This window comes from Oncorhynchus mykiss, chromosome 17 (genome assembly GCF_013265735.2).
Source record: "Oncorhynchus mykiss isolate Arlee chromosome 17, USDA_OmykA_1.1, whole genome shotgun sequence".
Classification (NCBI taxonomy): domain Eukaryota; kingdom Metazoa; phylum Chordata; class Actinopteri; order Salmoniformes; family Salmonidae; genus Oncorhynchus; species Oncorhynchus mykiss.
The window spans coordinates 76639802-76662378 of record NC_048581.1 but is presented as its reverse complement, the minus strand read 5'-3'; the positions used below and the strand labels follow the sequence as shown (position 1 = coordinate 76662378).

Below are 22577 nucleotides of genomic sequence, written 5' to 3'. Positions count from 1 at the left end.
CTCTTCTGCAAATCACTGGAAACCAGGCCAACATGAGAGGATATTTTTTAAGTACTGGACAGCTTTGACATCAAATGGACTTTGGTTGTCAAGATATGTTGGTATCTGTACTGATGGCGCAAAAGCCATGACAGACAGACAGAGTGGAGTGGTAAGCGCGTGCAAGCAGTTGGATACACTGCAGCATCCACAGAGAGGCTCTTGCTGCCAAGGGAATGCCTGACAGCTTGAAAGACGTTTTCGACACGACAGTGAAAATGGTTAACTTTGTTAAAGCAAGGCCCCTGAACTCTCATGTATTTTCTGCATTATGCAATGATATGGCCATGTAACGCTTTTACAACATACAGAAGTGCACTGGTTATCAAGGGGCAAAGTATTGACATGTTTTTTTGTAAATTGAGAGACAATCTTAAAGTTCTCTTTACTGACCATCATTTTCCCTTGTCTGACCACTTGCACGATGACAAGTTTCACACACAACTGGCCTATCTGAGTGATATTTTTTCCTCACCCGATTGATCTGAATCTAGGATTACAGGGACTCTCCAATATGCCAGACAAAATTGAGGCTATGATTTTGAGGCTATGATCATTGTATGATTTGTGTGCAAATGAACTCAAGCTTACGGACAATGTCAAATGTGATATAGTGAAGCACCTGAGTGAGCTGGATGGGCAATTACTTTCCTGAAATGGACAACACAAACAACTGAATTCGTTATCCCTTTCATGCCCTGCCTCCAGTCCACTTACCGATATCTGAACGAGAGAGCCTCATCGAAATAGCAACAAGCGGTTCACTGAAAATGGAATTTAATCAGAAGCCACTGCCAGATTTCTGGATAGGGCTGCGCTCAGAGTTTCTTGCCTTGGCAAATTGCGCTGTTAAGACACTGATGCCCTTTGCAACCACGTACCTCGGGCCTCACTAGCATGAAAACTAAATACAGGCACAGACTGTGTGGAACAAAAATGTAAGACTGAGACTCTCCAGTACAACCCAACATTGCAGAGTTACGTGGGGTGGCAGGGTAGCCTCGTGGTTAGAGCGTTGGACTAATAACCAGAAGGTTGCAAGATTGAATCCCTGAGCTGACAAGGTAAACCCACTGTTCCTAGGCTGTCATTGAAAGTTTGTTCTTAACTGAATTGCCTAGTTAAATAAATGTTTTAAAAAAATGTCTATCCTTTCAAGCAGACCGTTCTCATTAACCTGTGGTGAGTTATTTACCATTTTTGATGAACAAATAAGGTTGTATATGTAAGACGGCTAAATGAAGAGCAAAATTATTTATTATTATATTATTATTTTTGCCCTGGTCCTATAAGAGCTCTTTGTCACTTCCCACAAGCCGGGTTGTGAGAAAAACAAATTCATTCTTATGTTTAATAAATGTATCATATAGTGTGTGTGGCAGGTTTACAACGGCAAAAGACAACATTTGAGAGTGCACTGACGCTGGTGCTAGAGGGGGTACGCAGCTGGAGGTTGAATGTTTGAAGGGGTATGGGGCTATTATAAGGGCACAAGGCAAGACCCAGATGCAGACACAGGAGGCAGATGGTTAGAGTCTTTGTTGTTTAATTATAATCCAAAAGGAGTAGGCAAGAGAATGGTTGTGGACAGGCAAAAGGTCAAAACCAGTCCAAGAGGTAAAGAGTGTCAGGCAGGCTCGATGTCAGGGCAGGCAGAAGGGTCAGGCAGGCGGGTACGGAGTCCAGAAAAACAGTAAAGGGTCAAAACTGGGGAGACTGGAAAAATAGAATAGAAACCAGGAGCACGGGAGAGCACGCTGGTTGACTTGAAAACATACAAGACGAACTGGCACAGAGAGACAGGAAACACAGGGATAAATACACTGGGGAAAATAAGCGACACCTAGAGACAATCACAAGAACAGGTGAAAAAGATCAGGGCATGACAACTATAAAAAGTTTGGGAACTGCTGATATAAGGAAATAAGTCAATTGAAAAAATTGATTAAGCCCTAATCTATGGATTTCACATGACTAGAAATACAGATATGCATCTGTTAGTCACAGATACCTAAATAAAAAAAAGGTAGGGGTGTGGATCAGAAAACCAGTCAGTATTTGGTGTGACCACCATTTGCCTCATGCAGCTTGACATTTCCTTTGCATAGAGTTGATCTGGCTGTTGATTGTGGTCTGTGGAATGTTGTTCCAATCCTCTTCAATGGCTGTGCGAAGTTGCTGGATATTGACGGGAACTGGAACATGCTGTTAGACACGTCGATCCAGAACATCCCAAACATGCTCGATGCTCAATGGGTGGCATGTCTGGTGAGGATGCAGGCCATGGAAGAACTGGGACATTTTCCGCTTCTAGGAATTGTTTTTACTTCACTACATTTCTAAAGAAAATAATACACTTTTTATTCCATACATTTTCCTTGACACCCAAAAGTACTCATTACATTTTGACAGGAAAATGGTCCAATTCACACACTTATCAAGAGATCATCCCTACTGCCTCTGATCTGGCGGACTGACTAAACACAAATGCTTTGTTTGTAAATTATGTCTGAGTGTACATACATAGACTGTATGTCAATAAAAATGTAAATAAAATTGTGCCGTCTGATTTGCTTAATATAAGGAATTTGAAATGGTTTATACTTTTACTTTTGATACTTAAGTATATTTAAAACCAAATACTATTAATGAAGATCCACAAGGTCTGCCATGAGAGGTGACTGTATAGTTCCCCTAAGGAAAAGCACCTTTAGTAAATCTCCATTCTCTGTGAGAGCTTCCCATGTCTGGAATACACTGCCATCAGACACACATAACTGCACCACATATCACACTTTCACAAAATGCTTGAAGACATGGCTAAAGGTCAATCAGATTTGTGAACATGGTCCCTAGCTGTGTGTTGCCGCTTTCCATGTTGTCTGTTGTCTGTAGCTTGTGAGGTGTGGAAACACTTTGTTGCTTTTATGAATTTTGTCTTGCTGCTTTTTGTTTTATGTTGCTCTGTCTGTATGCTACGTCTTGCTTGTCCTATGTTGCTCTGTCTGTATGCTATGTCTTGCTTGTCCTATGTTGCTATGTCTTGCTTGTTCTATGCTGCTATTGTCTATATTGTAATTGTTTTTAATAACCTGCCCAGGGACTGCGGTTGAAAATTAGCCGGCTGGCTAAAACCTGGCACTTTTACTGAAACGTTGATTAATGTGCACTGTCCCTGTAAAAATAAAAAATAAACTCAACTCAACTCAAGTAGTATTTTACTGGGTGACTTTCACTTGAGTCATTTTCTGTCTTCACTGACATTTTCAACCTCTCCCTGTCCGAGTCTGTGATACCAACATGTTTTGAGCAGACCACCATAGTCCCTGTGCCCAAGAACACTAAGGTAACCTGCCTAAATGACTACTGACCCGTAGCACTCACGTCTGTAGCAATGAAGTGCTTTGAAAGGCTTGTCATGGCACACATCAACACCATTATCCCAGAAACCCTAGACCGACTCTAATTTGCATACCTCCCCAACAGATCCACAGATGATGCACTAAAAAATGTCAAAGACTCCAGCCACCCTAGTCATAGAATGTTCTCTCTGCTAACCGCACGGCAAGCAGTACCGGAGCGCCAAGTATGTTTCCAAGAGGCTTCTAAACAGCTTCTACCCCCAAGCCATAAGACTCCTGAACATCTAATAAAATGGTTACCCAGACTATTTGCATTGGTCCACCCCCCCTCCCCCCTCTTTTACACCGATGGTACTCTCTGTTGTTATCATCTATGCATAGTCACTTTAATAACTTTACCTACATGTACATATTACCTCAACTAACAGGTGCCCCCGCACATTGTCTCTGTACCTGTATAGTCTCGCTATTGTTATTTTACTGCTGCTCTTTAATTACTTGTTACTTTGATTTCTTACTCATTTTTTAAAACTGCATTGTTGGTTAGGGGCTCGTAAGTAAGCATTTCACTGTAAGGTTACTGTTGTTTTTGGCGCATGTGACTAATAAAATTAGATTCCTTGGGTATGACGCTACAAGCTTGGCACATGTGTATTTGGGTAGTTTCACCCATTATTTTCTGCAGATCCTCTCAAGCTCTGTCAGGTTGGAAGGGGAGCGTCACTCCACAGCTATTTTCAGGTCTCTCCAGAGATGTTCGATCGGGTTCAAGTCCGGGCTCTGGCCCGAAGCCACTTCTACATTGTCTTGGCTGTGTGCTTAGGGTCGTTGTGCTGTTGGAAAGTGAACCATTGCCCCAGTCTGAGGTCCTGAGCAGGTTTTCAACAAGGATCTCTCTGTACTTTGCTCCGTTCATCTTCCCCTCAAGCTTGACTAGTCTCCCAGTCCCTGCCGCTGAAAAACATCCCCACAGCATGATGCTGCCACGCCATGCTTCACCGTAGAGATGGTGCCAGGTTTCCTCGAGACGTGACGCTTGGCATTCAGGCTAAAGAGTTCAATCTTGGTTTCATCAGACCAGAGAATATTGTTTCTCATGGTTTGAGAGTCCTTTATGTGCCTTTTCGCAAACTTCAAGAGGGCCGTCATGTGTCATTTACTGAGGAGTGGCTTCCATCTGGCCACTCTACCATAAAGGCCTGATTGGTGGAGTGCTGTAGATATGGTGTTCCTTCTGGAAAGTTCTCCCATTGCCACAGAGGAACTCTGTCAGAGTAACCATCGGGTTCTTGGTCACCTCCCTGACCAAGGCCCTTCTCCCCAGATTGCTCATTTTGGCCGGGCAGCCAGTTCTAGGCAGAGTCTTGGTGGTTCCAAACTTCTTCTTTAAGAATGATGGAGGCCACCGTCTTCTTGGGGACCTTATATGCTGTAGACATTTTTTGGCACACTTCCCCAGATCTGTGCCTCAACACAATCCTGTCTCGGTGTTCTACAGACAATTCCTTCAACCTCATGACTTGTTTTTTGCTCTGACATGCACTGTCAACTGTGGTACCTTTACGTAGACAGTTGTGTGCCTTTCCAAATCATATCCAATCAATTCAAGTTGCAGAAACATCAAAGATAATCAATGGAAACAGCATGTACCTGAGCTCAATTTCTTGTCTCATAGCAAATGACCTGAATACTTATGTAAATAAGGTATCTGTTTTTTGTATTTTTAATACATTTGCAAAAATTGTCATTATGGGATATTGAGTGTAGATTGAAGAGGAAAAACATTTAATACATTTAAAATAAGTCTGTAAAGGAAATTGGTTAAAGTAAAGGGGTCTGAATGTTGTTATCTGAATGCACTGTATTTTTATCAATACATTACAATTATACAATAGGCCTCCTAAGACAAACAGAAACAAAGAGTAAACAAAAAAAAGAGAAACATAAGCATGTATAAATAAAACCATCTGGAGTTTCCAGTTTAAATTATTACCGGTAAACACAGCTGACAATTGATAGGCTACACAAACATCAAACTGATGGAGTAAACTACACAAACATCACATTATAAATGCTTGCATTTAGTCTCAGAGTTCACATACTGGATCACTGATAGTATGACATTAATACACTAAGACACTTCCTCATTAAGTTGGCTGTCCTTTTCGTACACAGAACACTTAAAAGCGTTTGTAAATATACATATGGTACATTTTGTCTTGAAAATACTGTACCACTATTATCAGCGCTTTCACTTTGGAAGTTTTTTTCAGAGACAACCACACTGCTTTTTCAGATATGGATTTGCAATGCTTTGACAATTGAATAGGGGAGAAATGGTATGCACGTCCTGTCCTAATCGCACAAGCTGAACTATTACAGAAATCCAAAAGTGCATTTATCTACACATCTTCTGTACACAATATTAATGGTAATTGCTTAGTGTATGATATGTTCATACTATGTTTAATACTGCGGTTGGCATTTGGAGAACTGGACAAGTTTAATCATATTCCCTCTTGTACAGAGAGTCATTTTAGTCAGTTAGCAGACACTGTTATCCAGAGAGACTTACAGGAAACATTTGGGTTAAGTGCTTTGCTCAAGGGCACATCAAAATATTTTTTCATCTAGGCAGCTCAGGTATTCGAACCAGCGACCTTTCGGTTACTGGCCCACTGCTCTTAACCACTAGACCTCCTGTCGCTGCTATGCAAGGGATTTTGTTGATGTAACATATTCACTTTATTTTTGGACAATTGCAACATGCAACATAAACAGAAAGCTCTGCTTAAGCAAAGACCCATATTAGCTTTGCATGACATAAAATGATCATTTAGGCAGCAACCTACAGGCAGAGTGGGACCATTTCAAACCATTTCCAGAAGCCTATGGTATAGCGGCCTTACGGAAGACATTTTTGTTTCTCATTTAAGAGAAAAACACTCAAAATCAAGTTGACAAAAACAACCTCTGCCATGTTTAAATTCTCACTTAATACTCCACCGGAACTTACCCTAATCATAAGGAGACATTGGACTTTTTTTAAAGGTAAAAAAAAACACAAAATCTCTCATCACATTTTCACATGTAAATCAGGTTCTGTAAAACATTTAGTGGGTGGATGATAAGGCAAGTTTACCCCAAACACAGCATCATTGACAAGCACTGTACATTGTGCCTGTCCTTCTACACCAGGGGTGTCAAACTCATTCCATGGAGGGCAAATTGTCTGCTGGTTTCTGTTTTTTCCTTTCAATTAAGACCTAGAGGGAGTTCCTTACTAAATCAGTGACCTTAATTCATCAATCAAGTACAAGGGAGGAGCGAAAACCAGCAAACACAGCCCACCGTGGAATGAGTTTGACACGTGTTCTACACGATCATGATCCATACCACCATCATGTCCACTAGACCAAGATCTGTTGTATTACAAACACCGTGTAATGCATACGGATTCCTTCTGGTCTGGGGACTTCTGACATTGCACATCTTCCACAGAAAGATTCCCATAGTGATGTCAGAGACAACTTCCTCTGTTCAGTTTCCTGTAATTATTTTGGTGGAGGCCTCACATGACGGACCACTTTCTTCTCGTACACGGTCCTCATGGACTTTTCCACCTGTTTGAGGAAAACCTGGGGAATCCGACCACACAGGGTGTTGACTGTGTCCAGAAACTTGGTCTGGAGGGGATAGAACAGCGACTGGAACAAGTTGTCCTCAAAGGGGTACTACAAAACAGAACCATTGCATGCCTCAGAGTTAGACACCAGTAGTGGTAGCTTATCAAACCACACAGAAATCAACAGTACCGTTGCTTACTGTAGGCACTGTAGAGGGGGATGCATATGAATCATATCATCTGGCTAATAAAAGGCATATCTATGGACAGCAGAGGGGGCTGATGTTGCTGCGTGACAAGGATTTCCTTATGTAAACATGTCCACACCGTTTGCTGTCCAAGGAGAAAAGGACAAAGGAAACAATAATCCACTAAAATGAATAGATTCTTACCTCGTGTATTGCATCATAAACAACTTTAAAGGCTGGTTGCTTGTCGTCGTGATACACTCCTCGGTTCCCATGGAGAATGGACACGCCTTCCTCCTCAGCTCCTTTACAGTTGCTCCCATACATGCAGTGATCAGGCCTGTAGTTCCACTGGCATGGGAAGGTGTACAGACACTCTGCAAACACACCGTTATACGTCTGTTACATCAGATTTCTGCACAATGTCCCCAAGATTGCCAGTGTATACCCTCTCTGATACCATTATTGTTACTGCCAAAGAGCATTTGGAAAAAAATAAACCTAATGACTTCAACGTGCAATGCTAATCACTCAGGACCCTTCTAAGTTTTGCTTTACTGATTTAACAATTATCAAATGACTTGCTTCACAACTACAAGGATTGTAGTCCTTTTAAACTGCATCAAATCCTGGCTTGTGAAGGGAGAACAACACCAACAGAGTATCCCCTTAAACCAGAAACATGGGTACACGTAAAAGGGAAAGATCAGTCATGTTTCCATGGCGAGGCAGATATTACACAGTGACTGGCTGCTCCCACCACATTGCCCTGTTTTTCCATTTGGGGATGCTGCTGTGGGAATGGTTATTTCCTGGACAGGTTCTAATTATGTTGTCAGACAAACAATGCTCCTGCCAAGTCTCCTTAAGGCTTGGAACACTTAATACCCATCTCGCAGACTGCACCGGTGTCAATCTGCTGCTGCAGCCACAGGCTGGTTTAGTTCCACAGCGTTGACTTAATTCAGGAGAGTTATTTCTTGAGGGATGTATTAGAGAAAACCAATACCTACACCTGCTTGAAGGAATTATATTGAATTGCGCACGAGCTGACATTCACGCTAACACCCTTTGGAATTACATTTTGGGGAAACATTCTAATTTGATACAGGCCTAAGTACAGCTATTGCTCTTGCTGTCATCATGAATGGTGGTGACATTAAATACAACTTTATTTTCCTATTTGTAGTCAACAAATGTATTCCAAATCAATGACAGCACTCTGCTACATTGAGGAAGAGCGAGGGAGGCAGAGTGTACCAGGGCCCAGTTTTCCAAAAGCGTATTAAGGCTAAGTTCATCGTTAGAACCTTCGAAGGAGGTTTCCCAAAACCACCATTATTGACGTTATTGACTTTGCACTAGAAAGCACTCGTAATTGAACGCCTGCCTCAGACTCATTAGATGCTTTTTTTGCCCTCCCGCATCACTTTCTACACAAACGATTTAAGCTAAACATACAATCACATGGTTTATCGTTTCCCTGTGACCACGGATAACTTCAGAACAAAATTGACTACAAATACAAAGTTACCGATATATTTGCAATTGATACAAACAAGCAACATATACAGTGCCTTGCGAAAGTATTCGGCCCCCTTGAACTTTGCGACCTTTTGCCACATTTCAGGCTTCAAACATAAAGATATAAAACTGTATTTTTTTGTGAAGAATCAACAACAAGTGGGACACAATCATGAAGTGGAACGACATTAATTGGATATTTCAAACTATTTTAACAAATCAAAAACTGAAAAATTGGGCGTGCAAAATTATTCAGCCCCTTTACTTTCAGTGCAGCAAACTCTCTCCAGAAGTTCAGTGAGGATCTCTGAATGATCCAATGTTGACCTAAATGACTAATGATGATAAATACAATCCACCTGTGTGTAATCAAGTCTCCGTATAAATGCACCTGCACTGTGATAGTCTCAGAGGTCCGTTAAAAGCGCAGAGAGCATCATGAAGAACAAGGAACACACCAGGCAGGTCCGAGATAGTGTTGTGAAGAAGTTTAAAGCTGGATTTGGATACAAAAATATTTCCCAAGCTTTAAACATCCCAAGGAGCACTGTGCAAGCGATAATATTGAAATGGAAGGAGTATCAGACCACTGCAAATCTACCAAGACCTGGCCGTCCCTCTATACTTTCAGCTCATCCAAGGAGAAGACTGATCAGAGATGCAGCCAAGAGGCCCATGATCACTCTGGATGAACTGCAGAGATCTACAGCTGAGGTGGGAGACTCTGTCCATAGGACAACAATCAGTCGTATATTGCACAAATCTGGCCTTTATGGAAGAGTGGCAAGAAGAAAGCCATTTCTTAAAGATATCCATAAAAAGTGTTGTTTAAAGTTTGCCACAAGCCACCTGGGAGACACACCAAACATGTGGAAGAAGGTGCTCTGGTCAGATGAAACCAAAATGGAACTTTTTGGCAACAATGCAAAACGTTATGTTTGGCGTAAAAGCAACACAGCTGAACACACCATCCCCACTGTCAAACATGGTGGTGGCAGCATCATGTTTTGGGCCTGCTTTTCTTCAGCAGGGACAGGGAAGATGGTTAAAATTGATGGGAAGATGGATGGAGCCAAATACAGGACCATTCTGGAAGAAAACCTGATGGAGTCTGCAAAAGACCTGAGACTGGGACGGAGATTTGTCTTCCAACAAGACAATGATCCAAAATGAATGAACCATTGAATGAACCGTTCCATTAATGGTTCAAAAATAAACATATCCAGGTGTTAGAATGGCCAAGTCAAAGTCCAGACCTGAATCCAATCGAGAATCTGTGGAAAGAACTGAAAACTGCTGTTCACAAATGCTCTCCATCCAACCTCACTGAGCTCGAGCTGTTTTGCAAGGAGGAATGGGAAAAAATTTCAGTCTCTCGATGTGCAAAACTGATAGAGACATACCCCAAGCGACTTACAGCTGTAATCGCAGCAAAAGGTGGCGCTACAAAGTATTAACTTAAGGGGGCTGAATAATTTTGCACGCCCAATTTTTCAGTTTTTGATTTGTTAAAAAAGTTTGAAATATCCAATAAATGTCGTTCCACTTCATGATTGTGTCCCACTTGTTGTTGATTCTTGACAAAAAAATACAGTTTTATATCTTTATGTTTGAAGCCTGAAATGTGGCAAAAAGTTTGCAAAGTTCAAGGGGGGCGAATACTTTCGCAAGGCACTGTATTTTAATGCATATGATAAATGCATTAAAATATAAATACATTAGGGAAAGAGGCATACCTAGTCAGGTGCACAACTGAACGCATTCAACCGAAATGTGTCTTTCGCATTTAACCCTGAATCAGAGAGGTGTGGGGGCTACCTAAATCGACGTCATCGGCGCCCGGGGAACAGTTGTTGTTGGGGATTAACTGCATTGCTCAAGTGTAGAACGGCAGATTTTTAGGCATTACTGTACATTCAGTTGAAGTCGGAAGTTTACATACACTTAGGTTAAAACTTAAACCACTCCACAAATATCTTGTTAACAAACTATAGTTTTGGCAAGTCGGTTAGGACATATATTTTGTGCATGACACAAGTCATTTTTCCAACAATTGTTTACAGACAGATTATATCACTTATTATTCACTGTATCACAATTCAGAAGATTACATACACTAAGTTGACTGTGCCTTTAAACAGCTTGGAAAATTACAGACAATGATGTCATGGCTTTAGAAGGTTCTGATAGGATAAGTGACATCATTTGAGTCAATTTGAGGTGTACCTGTGGATGAATTTCAAGGCCTACCTTCAAACTCAGTGCCTCTTTGCTTGACATCATGGGAAAATCAAAAGAAAATCAGCCAGGACCTCAAAAAATAATAATGGTAGACTTCCACAAGTCTGGTTCATCCTTGGGAGCAATTTCCAAACGCCTGAAGGTACCACGTTCATCTGTACAAACAATAGTACGCAAATATGAACACCATGGGACCACGCAGCCGTCATACCGCTCAGGAAGGAGACGCGTTCTGTCTCCTAGAGATTAACGTACTTTGGTGCGAAAAGTGCAAATCAATCCCAACAGCAGCAAAGGACCTTGTGAAGTTGCTGGAGGAAACAGGTACAAAAGTATCTATATCCACAGTAAAACGAGTCCTATATCGACATAACCTGAAAGGCCGCTCAGCAGGGAAGAAGCCACTGCTTCAAAACCGGCATTAAAAAAGTCAGACTACGGTTTACAACTGCACGAGGACAAAGATCGTACTTTTTGGAGAAAATGTCCTCTGGTCTGATGAAACAAAAATAGAACTGTTTGGCCATAATGACCATCGTTATGCTTGGAGGAAAAACGGGGAGACTTGCAAGCCAAAGAACACCATCCCAACCGTGGAGCATGGGGGTGGCAGCATCATGTTGTGGGGGTGCTTTGCTGCAGGAGGGACTGGTATACTTCACAAAATAGACAGCATCATGAGGAGGGAAAATTATGTGGATATATTGAAGCAAAATCTCAAGACATCAGTTAAAGCTTGGTCGCAAATGGGTCTCCCAAGCATACTTCCAAAGTTATAGCAAAATGGCTTAAGGACAACTAAGTCAAAGTATTGGAGTGGCCATCACAAGGCCCTGACCTCAATCCTATAGAAAATGTGTGGGCAGAACTGAAAAAGCACGTGTTAGCAAGGAGGCCTACAAACCTGACTCAGTTACACCAGCTCTGTCAGGAGGAATGGGCCAAAATTCACCCAACTTATTGTTGGAAGCTTGTGGAGGCTCCCAGAAATGTTTGACCCAAGTTAAACAATTTAAAGGCAATGCTACCAAATACTAATTGAGTGTATGTAAACTTCTGACCCACTGGGAATGTGATGAAAGAAATTAAAGCTGAAATAAATTATTCTCTCTTTTACTAGGATTAAATGTCAGTAATTGTGAAACTGAGTTGAAATGTATTTGGCTAAGGTGTATGTAAACTTCCGACATCAACTGTACATTTCATGTTCAATAAATTGAGTTCTATTTTCCTACTTGTAGGCTTCTGACTGTAATTTGTCTCATATTTTATAATGTGTGTAAAATGATGTGGCAAATCAGTGATTTAATGCATTTTTATTGGTTAAGCATTAGAATAAGCAACCTCAATGTTTGCAGCCATAGGTGGTAAAATCTCTCTCTAGGAGCTGATCCGTCGTCAGTATTGTGAAATAATTGGAACGTTAAGGTAAGATTTGAATTGAGAAAGCTGACCCGAGAGCAGTGCTGCCTTTCTTTCGATCCTATCAGTATCGACAAATGCTCCAACGACGCACTTAGCGACTGTTCTTTCTGCATGGTGTTCTGGGAAAGGCGTGTTACATCTTCGGCCACTGTAGGAAAGATGCATTGTTAAAAACACTCGTAAGCCTAAGATCCATCGCTATCGGGGAACCGGGCCAAGATTTGTAGTGGAAGAGAGAGGGAGGAAGAGTGTGCCTGAGTTGTAGTGGAAGAGAGAGGGAGGACGAGTGTACCTGAGTTGTAGTGGAAGAGAGAGGGAGGACGAGTGTACCTGAGTTGTAGTGGAAGAGAGAGGGAGGACGGGTGTACCTGAGTTGTAGTGGAAGATGATATTTAAGAGATCTTGGTCACCCCAGGTGATGTGATTCTTGTACTTCTGGTAGAGTGGGTGGAGGAGGTCCTCCCATGACAGGCCACTGGTTATCATGCTGTTCTGGAATAGGAACAAGGACTGGTTTACTCCACCGCCTAGGGAGTAGCTACACATCAAACACTACAGAAATGCCCAATAAAAAAAAAAAGCCAAGAATTGCCCATGTTACAATTTCTACTGCTCTTTCTTGGTTGCAGAGAGATGCCAACTTGAGCTTGAATGTGCTGAAGCATTGCTTTAATGCGAGTGTGGCGATCGCAGAGCCTCAGTCTACTCTACTCTGAGCACTCAGATTGTTGACGCTGACTGCCAATAAGTGACACATCTGTTGCTGGTTGGGTTCAGATAGATACGATTGATTGATAAAACTAATCTCCTTGCAGCTTTCAGGTAGAAAACAGGGAAGGCATGACCAAAATACCAAACGGAGATGACCAAAAGGCTAATTGATTGATGATGTTCCTTACTTTGAACAGAGTGCTTCGTATCCTCGTGAGGTTCATCAGCATGACTCCTGAGTTGACCCCGGTGACCCCGTAGAAGGGATGGCGTGCAAAGCGGCTATACCAGCCTATCTTAGGGATCTCATGCTCTGGGGCCATAGCAGCCAGCTGGGTGGTGTTGAAGGCCTTGAGGAAACTCCACATATCATCCATGGGCCTGAGGAACAGCACATCTGTATCCACGTAGAGTAAAGAGTCTACATCCTTCAGGATCACCTGTTAGGATAATAATCAGGTTACTATCGGAATAATTCATTTCCTCTTATTCCAGTGATGGTACATAATGCACACACACTACCGTTCAAAAGTTTGGGGTCACTTAGAAATGTCCTTGTTTTCCATACATGAAATTAGTTGCAAAATGAATAGGAAATAGAGTCAAGACGTTGACAAGGTTATAAATAATGATTTTTAATTTAAATAATAATTGTGTCCTTCAAACTTAGCTTTTGTTAAAGAATCCTCAATTTTCAGCAATTACAGCCTTGCAGACCTTTCTAGCATTCTAGTTGTCAATTTGTTGAGGTAATCTGAAAAGATGTCACCCCATGCTTCCTGAAGCACCTCCCACATATTAGATTGGCTAGATGGGCACTTCTTACGTACCATACGGTCAAGCTGCTCCCACAACAGCTCAATAGGGATGAGATCCGGTGGCTGTGCTGGCCACCCCATTATAGACAGAATACCAGCAGACTGCTTCTACCCTAAATAGTTATTGTGTTATTTTGCCCATCTTAATCTTTTCTTTTTATTGGCCAGTCTGAGATATGGCTTTTTCTTTGCAACTCTGCCTAGAAGGCCAACATCCCAGAGTCACCTCCTCACTGTTGACATTGAGACTGGTGTTTTGTGGGTACTATTTAATGAAGCTGCCAGTTGAAGACTTGGGAGGTGTCTGTTTCTAAAACTAAACACTTTAATTTACTTGTCCGGCTTGCTCAGTTGTGCCCCGGGGCCTCCCACTCCTCTTTCTATTCTGGTTAGAGCCAGTTTGCGCTGTTCTGTGAAGGGAGTAGTACGAGATCTTCAGTTTCTTGGAAATTTCTTGTGTGGAATAGCCTTTATTTCTCAGAACAGAAATATACTGATGAGTTTCAGAAGAAAGTTATTTGTTTCTGGCCATTTTGAGCCTGTAATCGAACCCACAAATGCTGATGCTCCAGATACTCAACTAGTCTAAAGGACAGTTTTATTTCTTCTTTAATCAGCACAACAGTTTTCAGTTATGCTAACATAACTGCAAAAGGGTTTTCAATTAGCCTTTTAAAATTATAAACTTGGATTAGCTAACACAACAACGTAACACAGCGTGCCATTAGAACACAGGTGATGGTTGCTGATGCCTCTGTACGCACATGTAGATACTCCATTATTTTATTTATTTTTTAAATTAAAAAAATGCAGTTTCCATCTACAATAGTCATTTACAACATTAACAATGCCTATACCTGTACTGTATTTCTTATAAATGTGATGTTATTTTAAATGGACATTTAAAAAACATTTCTTTAAAAAACAAGGACATTTCTAAGCGACCCCAAACTTTTGAACGGTAGTGTATATGGGATTTTTTATTTTACTAGGTAAGTCAGCTAAGCACAAATTCTTATTTACAATGACGGCTACACCGGCCAAACCCGGACAACGCAGGGCCAATTGTGCGCAGCCCTGTGGGACTCACAATCATGGCAGGTTGTGATACAGCCTTCAACTCCAGGGTGTCTGTAGTGACGCCTCTAGCACTGAGATGCAGTGCCTTAGACCACTGCACCACAATGGCTTGACGGAAGATTACAATCACAAAGCAATCTGTTCCTGATGAGAATCAAATAGCACTCGGCTCCTGCAAAGTACAGGGTTTGTGTTGCATCATCTGCCAATCAATAAAGTTGCAGACATGGATTGCTTACCACTTTTTACAACGGTGCAATGTGTACAAAAACAAAGCAATGTGTGCACACGGTTTGATGATTTAAAGATTGTCCATTAAAAAGTCAATGAATGGCAATGCTTTAATTAAGTTATTTAATTAAATCTCTGGGGATTGCTTGTTTGTTAAGTAACGGTCAATGGGTATGAATAAAGCCATATATTATCATACTGAGGTAACTGATTATATACCAACAAGTAAAACCCATCATAAAGTATTCATACTATTATTACCTGGGTATATCATTCTTCTGCCTGCGTAAATCAAGCTAAACATATCTAATAGAAAATGCATTGGGGTCAGGATGCAGCCCAGAGTGGCATGGTACTAAGAAAACTGATGACATGGGCAATTACCTTAACACATTTTCTAATGAATATAGCTTTATCAGTTTAAAGAATCAGTTCATATGTTTGATAGATATGATTCAAATCAAAGTTTATTGGTCGCGCACACAGATTTGCAGATGTCGCAGGTGTAGCGAAATGCCTATGTTTCTAGCTCCAACAGTGTAGTAATTATGATAAGGTACACAGAGAGAGAAGAGAGACGATGTGCTGCAGCCTTACAGGGAGAAACAGCCTCTGGGCAGCGCAGGGCTTGAACAGCTTTTTCCATTCCTCTGCATTCCCCACAGAGAACGTGATTGGGTATATACTGTACTGGAACTTGTTTGTGATAGCATGGGGCCACTGGCTCAGCTGAAAGAGAAACTACACAAAGTTACTAAACATCATAATTTGCTGTGAGAGGTAGCACAGCCATTTTTAGATGCAATCACAGGAAGTCTCATTTAATTTCCAAAGAAACAAAAGCACAACTTGAGCGCATTTTCAAAAGGTTGAGTCAAGAGGTGAAGAGGAGAGGGATCACTGAGAGACCAGATGTAAATATTCATTATTCTGACACATGATACACTCCTGAGAGTTCAAGTCTACATAAACACCTAAGGAAGTTCTCGTAAACCAATTAAGTAATGTCTTTACAGTAAGTGCAGCGGTGTCGTACATTGACCATAACGCTGCCAGTTATTGCTATGACTACGCCCAACTCCCAGTTAACCTAAACAAAAGGAGGTAGAAAATATGAATCCCATTCTGTCGAGTTACCCCCTCAAAGTCAACACTGCTGTCACACATAGAAGCCTACGATTTTCCGCTCTGTTAGACGCTCAAGCCCTCCATAATCATCAACATTATTAAACAATTTGGCCATGAGACAAAGATCAGTGTGAGGAGCAGGCAGGATTCCTGCTGACGAGGTGCACAGATCAAAGAGGTCAGAAATCTTTTTAGCTTGCTTCTAATTCCTGTTTCATCAGCACAGGCCGGATGTGAAACATTCCATCTACTGCTCACATGCTACTAACCTTTGGGTTTAACCAACTCAACTTCCTGGCTAGCATGAAGCCAATTACAAAGGGGAGGTTCTCAGATGGTAAACATACCATGACTCATAAGCACATAAAGGGTATGTAGCCCCATGCATGCACATTGTTTTCGTTTATGTAGGCCAGGGCTCTCCAATCCTGTTTATGGAGAGCTACCCTCCTATAGGTTCACTCCAACCCCAGTTTTACCTTTAACCTGATTCAGCTTATCAAGCAGATAATTATTAGAATCAGGTGTGCTAGATTAGGGTTGGAGCTAAAACCTACAGCACGGTAGCTCTCCAGGAACAGGGCTGGAGAGCCCTGAATATAGGCTACATACCTTCAGGTTTACAGCTACACAGTAGCAGAAGACATTGACTTTCGTAAAGCTTGAGTCGTGAATAAACTAACGGTGACTGAAAACTTGCATGGTAAATGCGGTGAGGCAAACGTCTGGGGGATATATGATCCGACCTTGAGATAAAAGGCCTGTAAGGCGTTAGAGGGCAAGTGAGAGGGAGATCAATTAAACATGCCAATACTCTGATCTGGCAGTGAATGTCATCTATTACTGAGCATGGAAGAACATTAAACAAGATACTATCCGTATGAAAAGCATGAGAGTCTGAAAATATTCAAATAGTCCTATATTTCATTGAGAATTACAGTGGTCCTTTTCTAGAAACATACCGTACCTAAAGCCTAGATCATGTACTTTGTTAAGGGGATACTTACCCCCTTTTCAAACTGTGAGGTCAAGGGGTCCTCTGCAAAGATGTGGAATTTGATACTCTTGATGCTGAAGAGGAGGGCTGACTTGACCATGGTGAGCGTCTCATCCAGTCGGTTCCCACAGGCCACCACGGCCAGGTGCATGACCTCCTCAGCACGGGTGCGCTTCGATGCGGGCCGACCCACTCCCATGTCACTCCTCTGTCTGCTACAGGGATACACACAGGGGCAACAAGTATGAAACTCTCCGCTTACAGAAGGCTTCTCAGGCTTGCTCATCAACTGTCAACAGAATGGCAGAGCCGTGCCGCTGCATAGCAACGCTGATACTTCTTCATGGACATGTCAACGGCCATGAGAACAGATCTGAACATTACAGGATGTGGCTTAGACACATATTCCAGACAGTACATAATCACACTGTTTCTACTGACAGACAGCTAACCAACATGTTCATATTCAAGGCCTCCTATAAGACATCCCTGTCATATGCTCAGGGTGAGCAGCACTCCCTCACCATACCCTTCTCCCTCTCCTGTAGTGTAGGTCTGTATATACCCACTGGGCTTTGTTCTCTCATGTTCAAGGCGAAGTCGTTTCTATAGCTGACATACAAATGCTCTCTGCACAGCAACAGAGACTGCCATTGAATTCAAATGGATTCAGCAGAGCAGAATAAATCACACTCTGAAAAAGAAAAATGTGTATAGCTCAATGTAGAGCTAGACCTAAATCCTTGAGTAGCATTTTATGTACACACCATATGGGATGGTTTTTATGATGCGTGTAAATGTAAACATTAGCAAACGCAAAGGGAGAATGGTCCCAAAATCCTTATTCAGAACAAAGTAGCCCTCATTTGTGTGAGGATTTTGGGAAGGAAACATACTATTCTGCCAGAGGAAAGTGCAACATCTACCCAAAAGCTTCATGTAGGCTAAGAATGTGTCTTTTAGTCTAACAGTCTGAAGGGGGAAACTGAAATTTGACAGGTGGGTCTCCAAGCGTGACACTTGGTTTTCTGCATGGCTGAGGGACAATCATGCAACACCGATTACGATGGATGGCAGAGCTCAGAGAAACCTGTCCTCTAGGCTTTGATGGCAGATGCTCTTTCAAGAACAATTCGTGTTTATGAACATGTACTGTGTACATTATTACTAGGGGGAAAATTATACACAAAAAAATACTGAGGGATAGGCATATTGTCTTTTAACCTGCAACCTAACCATAAATGATCAGAAAATGTGTTGTTCTATGATACATACTGCATTGCGTTATAGATGGCCTGGACCAGTCAAATTAATGTTGTGAACACAGTTAGTTAGACCAAACAAAGCCCCATTATTTATTGTAAGAAGAACATGCTGCTCATGTGAGGTAATCTTACATAGTGTTACTATTTTCCACCCATCTGGAAACATTTTGACAAACTCAGACTAGCTCTAAAGGGATACAAGGACTGCACTAATTATTGACAACAGAGAGTACTGTGCCTACGTGGCCTTGGACTCGCAACAATCTCTTTCAAATCATGAAGAAAGACAAAACAGCTTAGAAGAGCACAGTGACAATATAGCTTACCTTAATCAACAAGTCTATCAAACATTACTTCAACTATTTAGAAATTCCATCAGATAAGAGCCACTACTGCAATGTGCTGAAGGCTTGGATAAAACTTGTGTGAAGGGAATGCTATCAGAAGTTTTAGAAAAATCTGAAAAATGTGTCCTCCCTATGCATAATGGATTTCAAACAGAGGTGGGAGAAGCTATTGGAGGATGGGCTTATGTCTGTAATGGAACGGTATCAAACATGTAGAAACCACGTTTGACTCCATTCCATTCCAGCCATTACAATGAGCCTGTCCTCCTATAGCTCATCCCACCAGCCTCCTCTGATTTCAATAAAGTAACAGTATCTTTGAGTGAATCATCACCCCTAGCTACATGCATTCTGTTTAACAGATTTCCCAGTTACTCAACGCCAACCTCTGTCAGGAGGTACTTAAGTGAGTTAGCTACCAAAAAGAGAGCTTTTTCCACCTGATGAGGCCCACGTAAGAAGTCTCTCAAACCTTGTCAGGATGCTCGGGTAAGCAGGGAGATTTCAAAGCCCTGCAGAAAGAGAGAGAGCAGTCTCCAGTCATCCAAGATGACATTTTTATAGCTTTACATAATGTCAGAGCAACGGAATACCTTGTTGGCCTCGGGGGACACTTTTACAGTATTCCAGATGATGGGGCAAGGAATTTGTTTAAAAGGGCTTATTAAATCAGATGTAACCATTGGGAGGAAAGTTTTTTTTTTATGGGGACAGTATCATGCATGACCTTTCCTTACACACTGTGTGAGACAGACTGAAAAATACATGCTACATTGAGCCTGGATGTGAAACATCCAACAGCAGTGGAATATATTGACCAAAAATAAGTGTTATTACAGTGTAATTGTCTACAACAAGATATTATGACTGTAGAATTTAGTGTGAGCTGGGACAGCTGATGGTATCTGTTCGGGAAGCAGCTCTTCTCCCTACTTTTATCCACAGGAAGCATAGTGATACATCAAGAGGAAATGGTTTGATAAGGAAAGATGGGCATGTTTGTCTATTTAAAGGTGTGTAAGAGGAAGTCAGTTGCGTTTGAAGTGATGAAGATGGGAAAATTACACGAACAAAATAGGAAAGAGTAACCAAGACAACATAATAGCTTATATTTTATGGTAATTCTATGCCTCCCTTTCAGCCCTCCCCCTCACCAGAACCAATGGTAAAGTGCCTGAAGCAGTGTTTTTTTTATTTTTTTATCAGAGCACTTACTGCTTTGTTTGCTAAACCTGCTTTGGTTATTTTCCCCCATCCCCATTGGCCTCCACCCCATTTCTCTTATCAGTAGAGAGCACATGCGTGTGGGTGTGGTCTCTGCCAGGACACTATGGTCCAGACTGAATGCTTTATAAATGCTTCCAACCAGATCACTGATCAAACAGGACATTGTAGGTGAAAGCAAAATTTACAACAGAAAGCATTGCCTTTAGAACATTTCCTTTAGAATATCAAATCTGGGCTATTATCATATCAGTGACAGCCATGACAGAGGGAATGGAAGGATGTTATGTTTTGGGAAAGAATTTGAGCAGGGCCCAAAATAGTATAATAGGAGACATAACAAAAAACAAGTCCACACCTGGACAGAAATAGTGAATGATGACAAACCATTGTCTAGCTACTGTCTGCAAGGCACAGGAAAGAGGGGATGATGGCCATCAGTTGAGGTCATCTATATTGGTCTACTTGGGCTTGTCTACTTTGAAGGGACATGGCATCACACATCATATTATACACATTGACAAGTTCAGCCTCTTGACTTGAAGATGGAGAGTTCTAAATGATATGTAAAATGTATGCTCCTCAATCCCCAATAGTGTAATGACTGGGTCTCCTTGGACTAATGTATATTCCATCATCTTAAACTCTCTCAAGGTGACCTTTAAACCTGTTAACCACAGGACTTTAAAAAATGGATAGACCCCAGAAACCATGGGGTACAAAGGTCAGATTCGAGGTCAAACTATCAAATTGATTCCGTTGTTTACAAAGCTACACAATTAGAATATTTTTACAACCCCAAGACACTTCTTTGAGCTGATGTTGGAATTAAATATGCACACAACTTACTGAATAGGTGATACCTTTGCAATAAATGTCATACATCCATCGGTCATTTAGAACAATACATGTGATATTAAAAATAGGATTTGAATGACAAAAGCCAGTTTGGTCCTCTCATGACTGACCAAGCCATTGTTTGGTGCCAACGTCCTTGAACATAATTGAGCCTATGTATATTTTCGATGGGGGGGGGGGCACGTCTTCCTGAATGAATAAAGAGAGAAGGACGGGATACGTGTGGACTCATTCCATTACTTCCACAGGGAATAAAACCCATCTATCTCTGTAAGCAGATAGTCATGCAATCCGTTAAAAGGTGAAAAAAAATCCCCATCTAACCTTTGAGACATCTTGCGTCTTTAAATGTGCTCCAAAACGTTGATGAAAAAATATGCGTGGAGAAGAAAAAAACATGAATCACATCAACATTAGCAGGCGAGTAATGGTGCGATAATTCCTTACCTCTTTGCGATCACATTGCCTCTACTGGATACTTTCGATACTTTTCGGTACGTGAGTGGTTGTTTGTGTGGAATGTGAAGTTCATCGAGAGTTTTTTTTGTTAACTTTGATGCAACATTGTTTCGAAGCCCCGAGAACTTCGGAAAATAGTTATCCTCCTCAACTTCTTTCAAAGGCGGATCGTCTGCAGCATTTCCCACAAAAAAGTACAAAAGTAAAAAAACTCCAAAACAGACAGCGATCACAATTTTACAATGAATTCTCATCGTGGAAAACTGTTCTGATGATTTGGAGGAGCACAATATTCCTCTTTCATGTCTGTGAATATGCAATAACAGCTAGAGTTGACATTCTGTTACTACTCCGTTGCATTGCGCCGGAGATGACCCAGAGCGAAGAGGAGGAGCTTTCCACGTCCATGACCATCACTCAGTGGGAGTTTCTATATTCTCTTACCGTAATCTTTAGAAGAGAAGTGCGAGTATTTTGTTTGACATCACAACGAGAACTCATCCATCACAATGCATCAGTAGCTATGTTTACATTAAAGCTGCAAAATGCAGAAATCGCTCCGCCATTTCCTGGTTGCTAAAAGTGTAATAGTTCGTCTAATCTAAGTTTATTTGACAAAACAAGCAATGTTTAGTGTAGAGAATCATTGTACCATCTAAACCGTGGTGAAGTATGTTTGAAATACCATATTGTATTTTCAGCTGTTTGAAGCTGGTGTACAAAACCGAAAGTAAAAGATACACAAACGAAACTTAAGAACGGGAAGCATAGAAATAGAGCACATAAAACAGATCTACAACTTCTTAGACTTGCTGTCAATGAGAATGACAGATCTATGTGAATTTGGTCAGGTTGCCCAAAAAGTGACATATTGCAGCTTTTACTTGTCCAGTGATTTTTTTGCCTGCTAGGGTGCTGGACGTAATCATGTCACACCTAAATAAACATTTTAAATCTAAAAAACCTAGTGTAGAATAAAAATGTAGTGGTTGAAGTGTTACTCAATATACACAAGTTTTGTAGTGTTCAGTAGGAAAACAGTAGTGTTTCCAGTT

At 41.3% G+C, this 22577-nt stretch overlaps 1 protein-coding gene across 3 annotated transcripts; it reads right to left on the bottom strand.

The window, feature by feature from the left end:
* Positions 1-5311: 5311 nt before the first annotated feature.
* gxylt2 (glucoside xylosyltransferase 2) lies at positions 5312-22032 on the bottom strand. Of its 3 annotated transcripts, none has more exons than XM_021569813.2 (7): positions 21511-22032; positions 17380-17581; positions 15842-15985; positions 13304-13555; positions 12773-12896; positions 7419-7591; positions 5312-7135 (listed from the first exon to the last, which is right to left on the bottom strand). In XM_021569813.2, the coding sequence occupies exons 1-7, from the start codon at positions 21774-21776 to the stop codon at positions 6956-6958; spliced, it is 1341 nt and encodes a 446-aa protein (XP_021425488.1). In that variant the 5' UTR covers positions 21777-22032; the 3' UTR covers positions 5312-6955. The 3 variants fall into 3 exon arrangements, with proteins under 3 accessions (XP_021425488.1, XP_021425487.1, XP_021425489.1); XM_021569812.2 differs by having other exon boundaries at positions 17380-17584; positions 21511-22028; XM_021569814.2 differs by having other exon boundaries at positions 15842-15973; positions 17380-17584; positions 21511-22021.
* Positions 22033-22577: the final 545 nt, after the last annotated feature.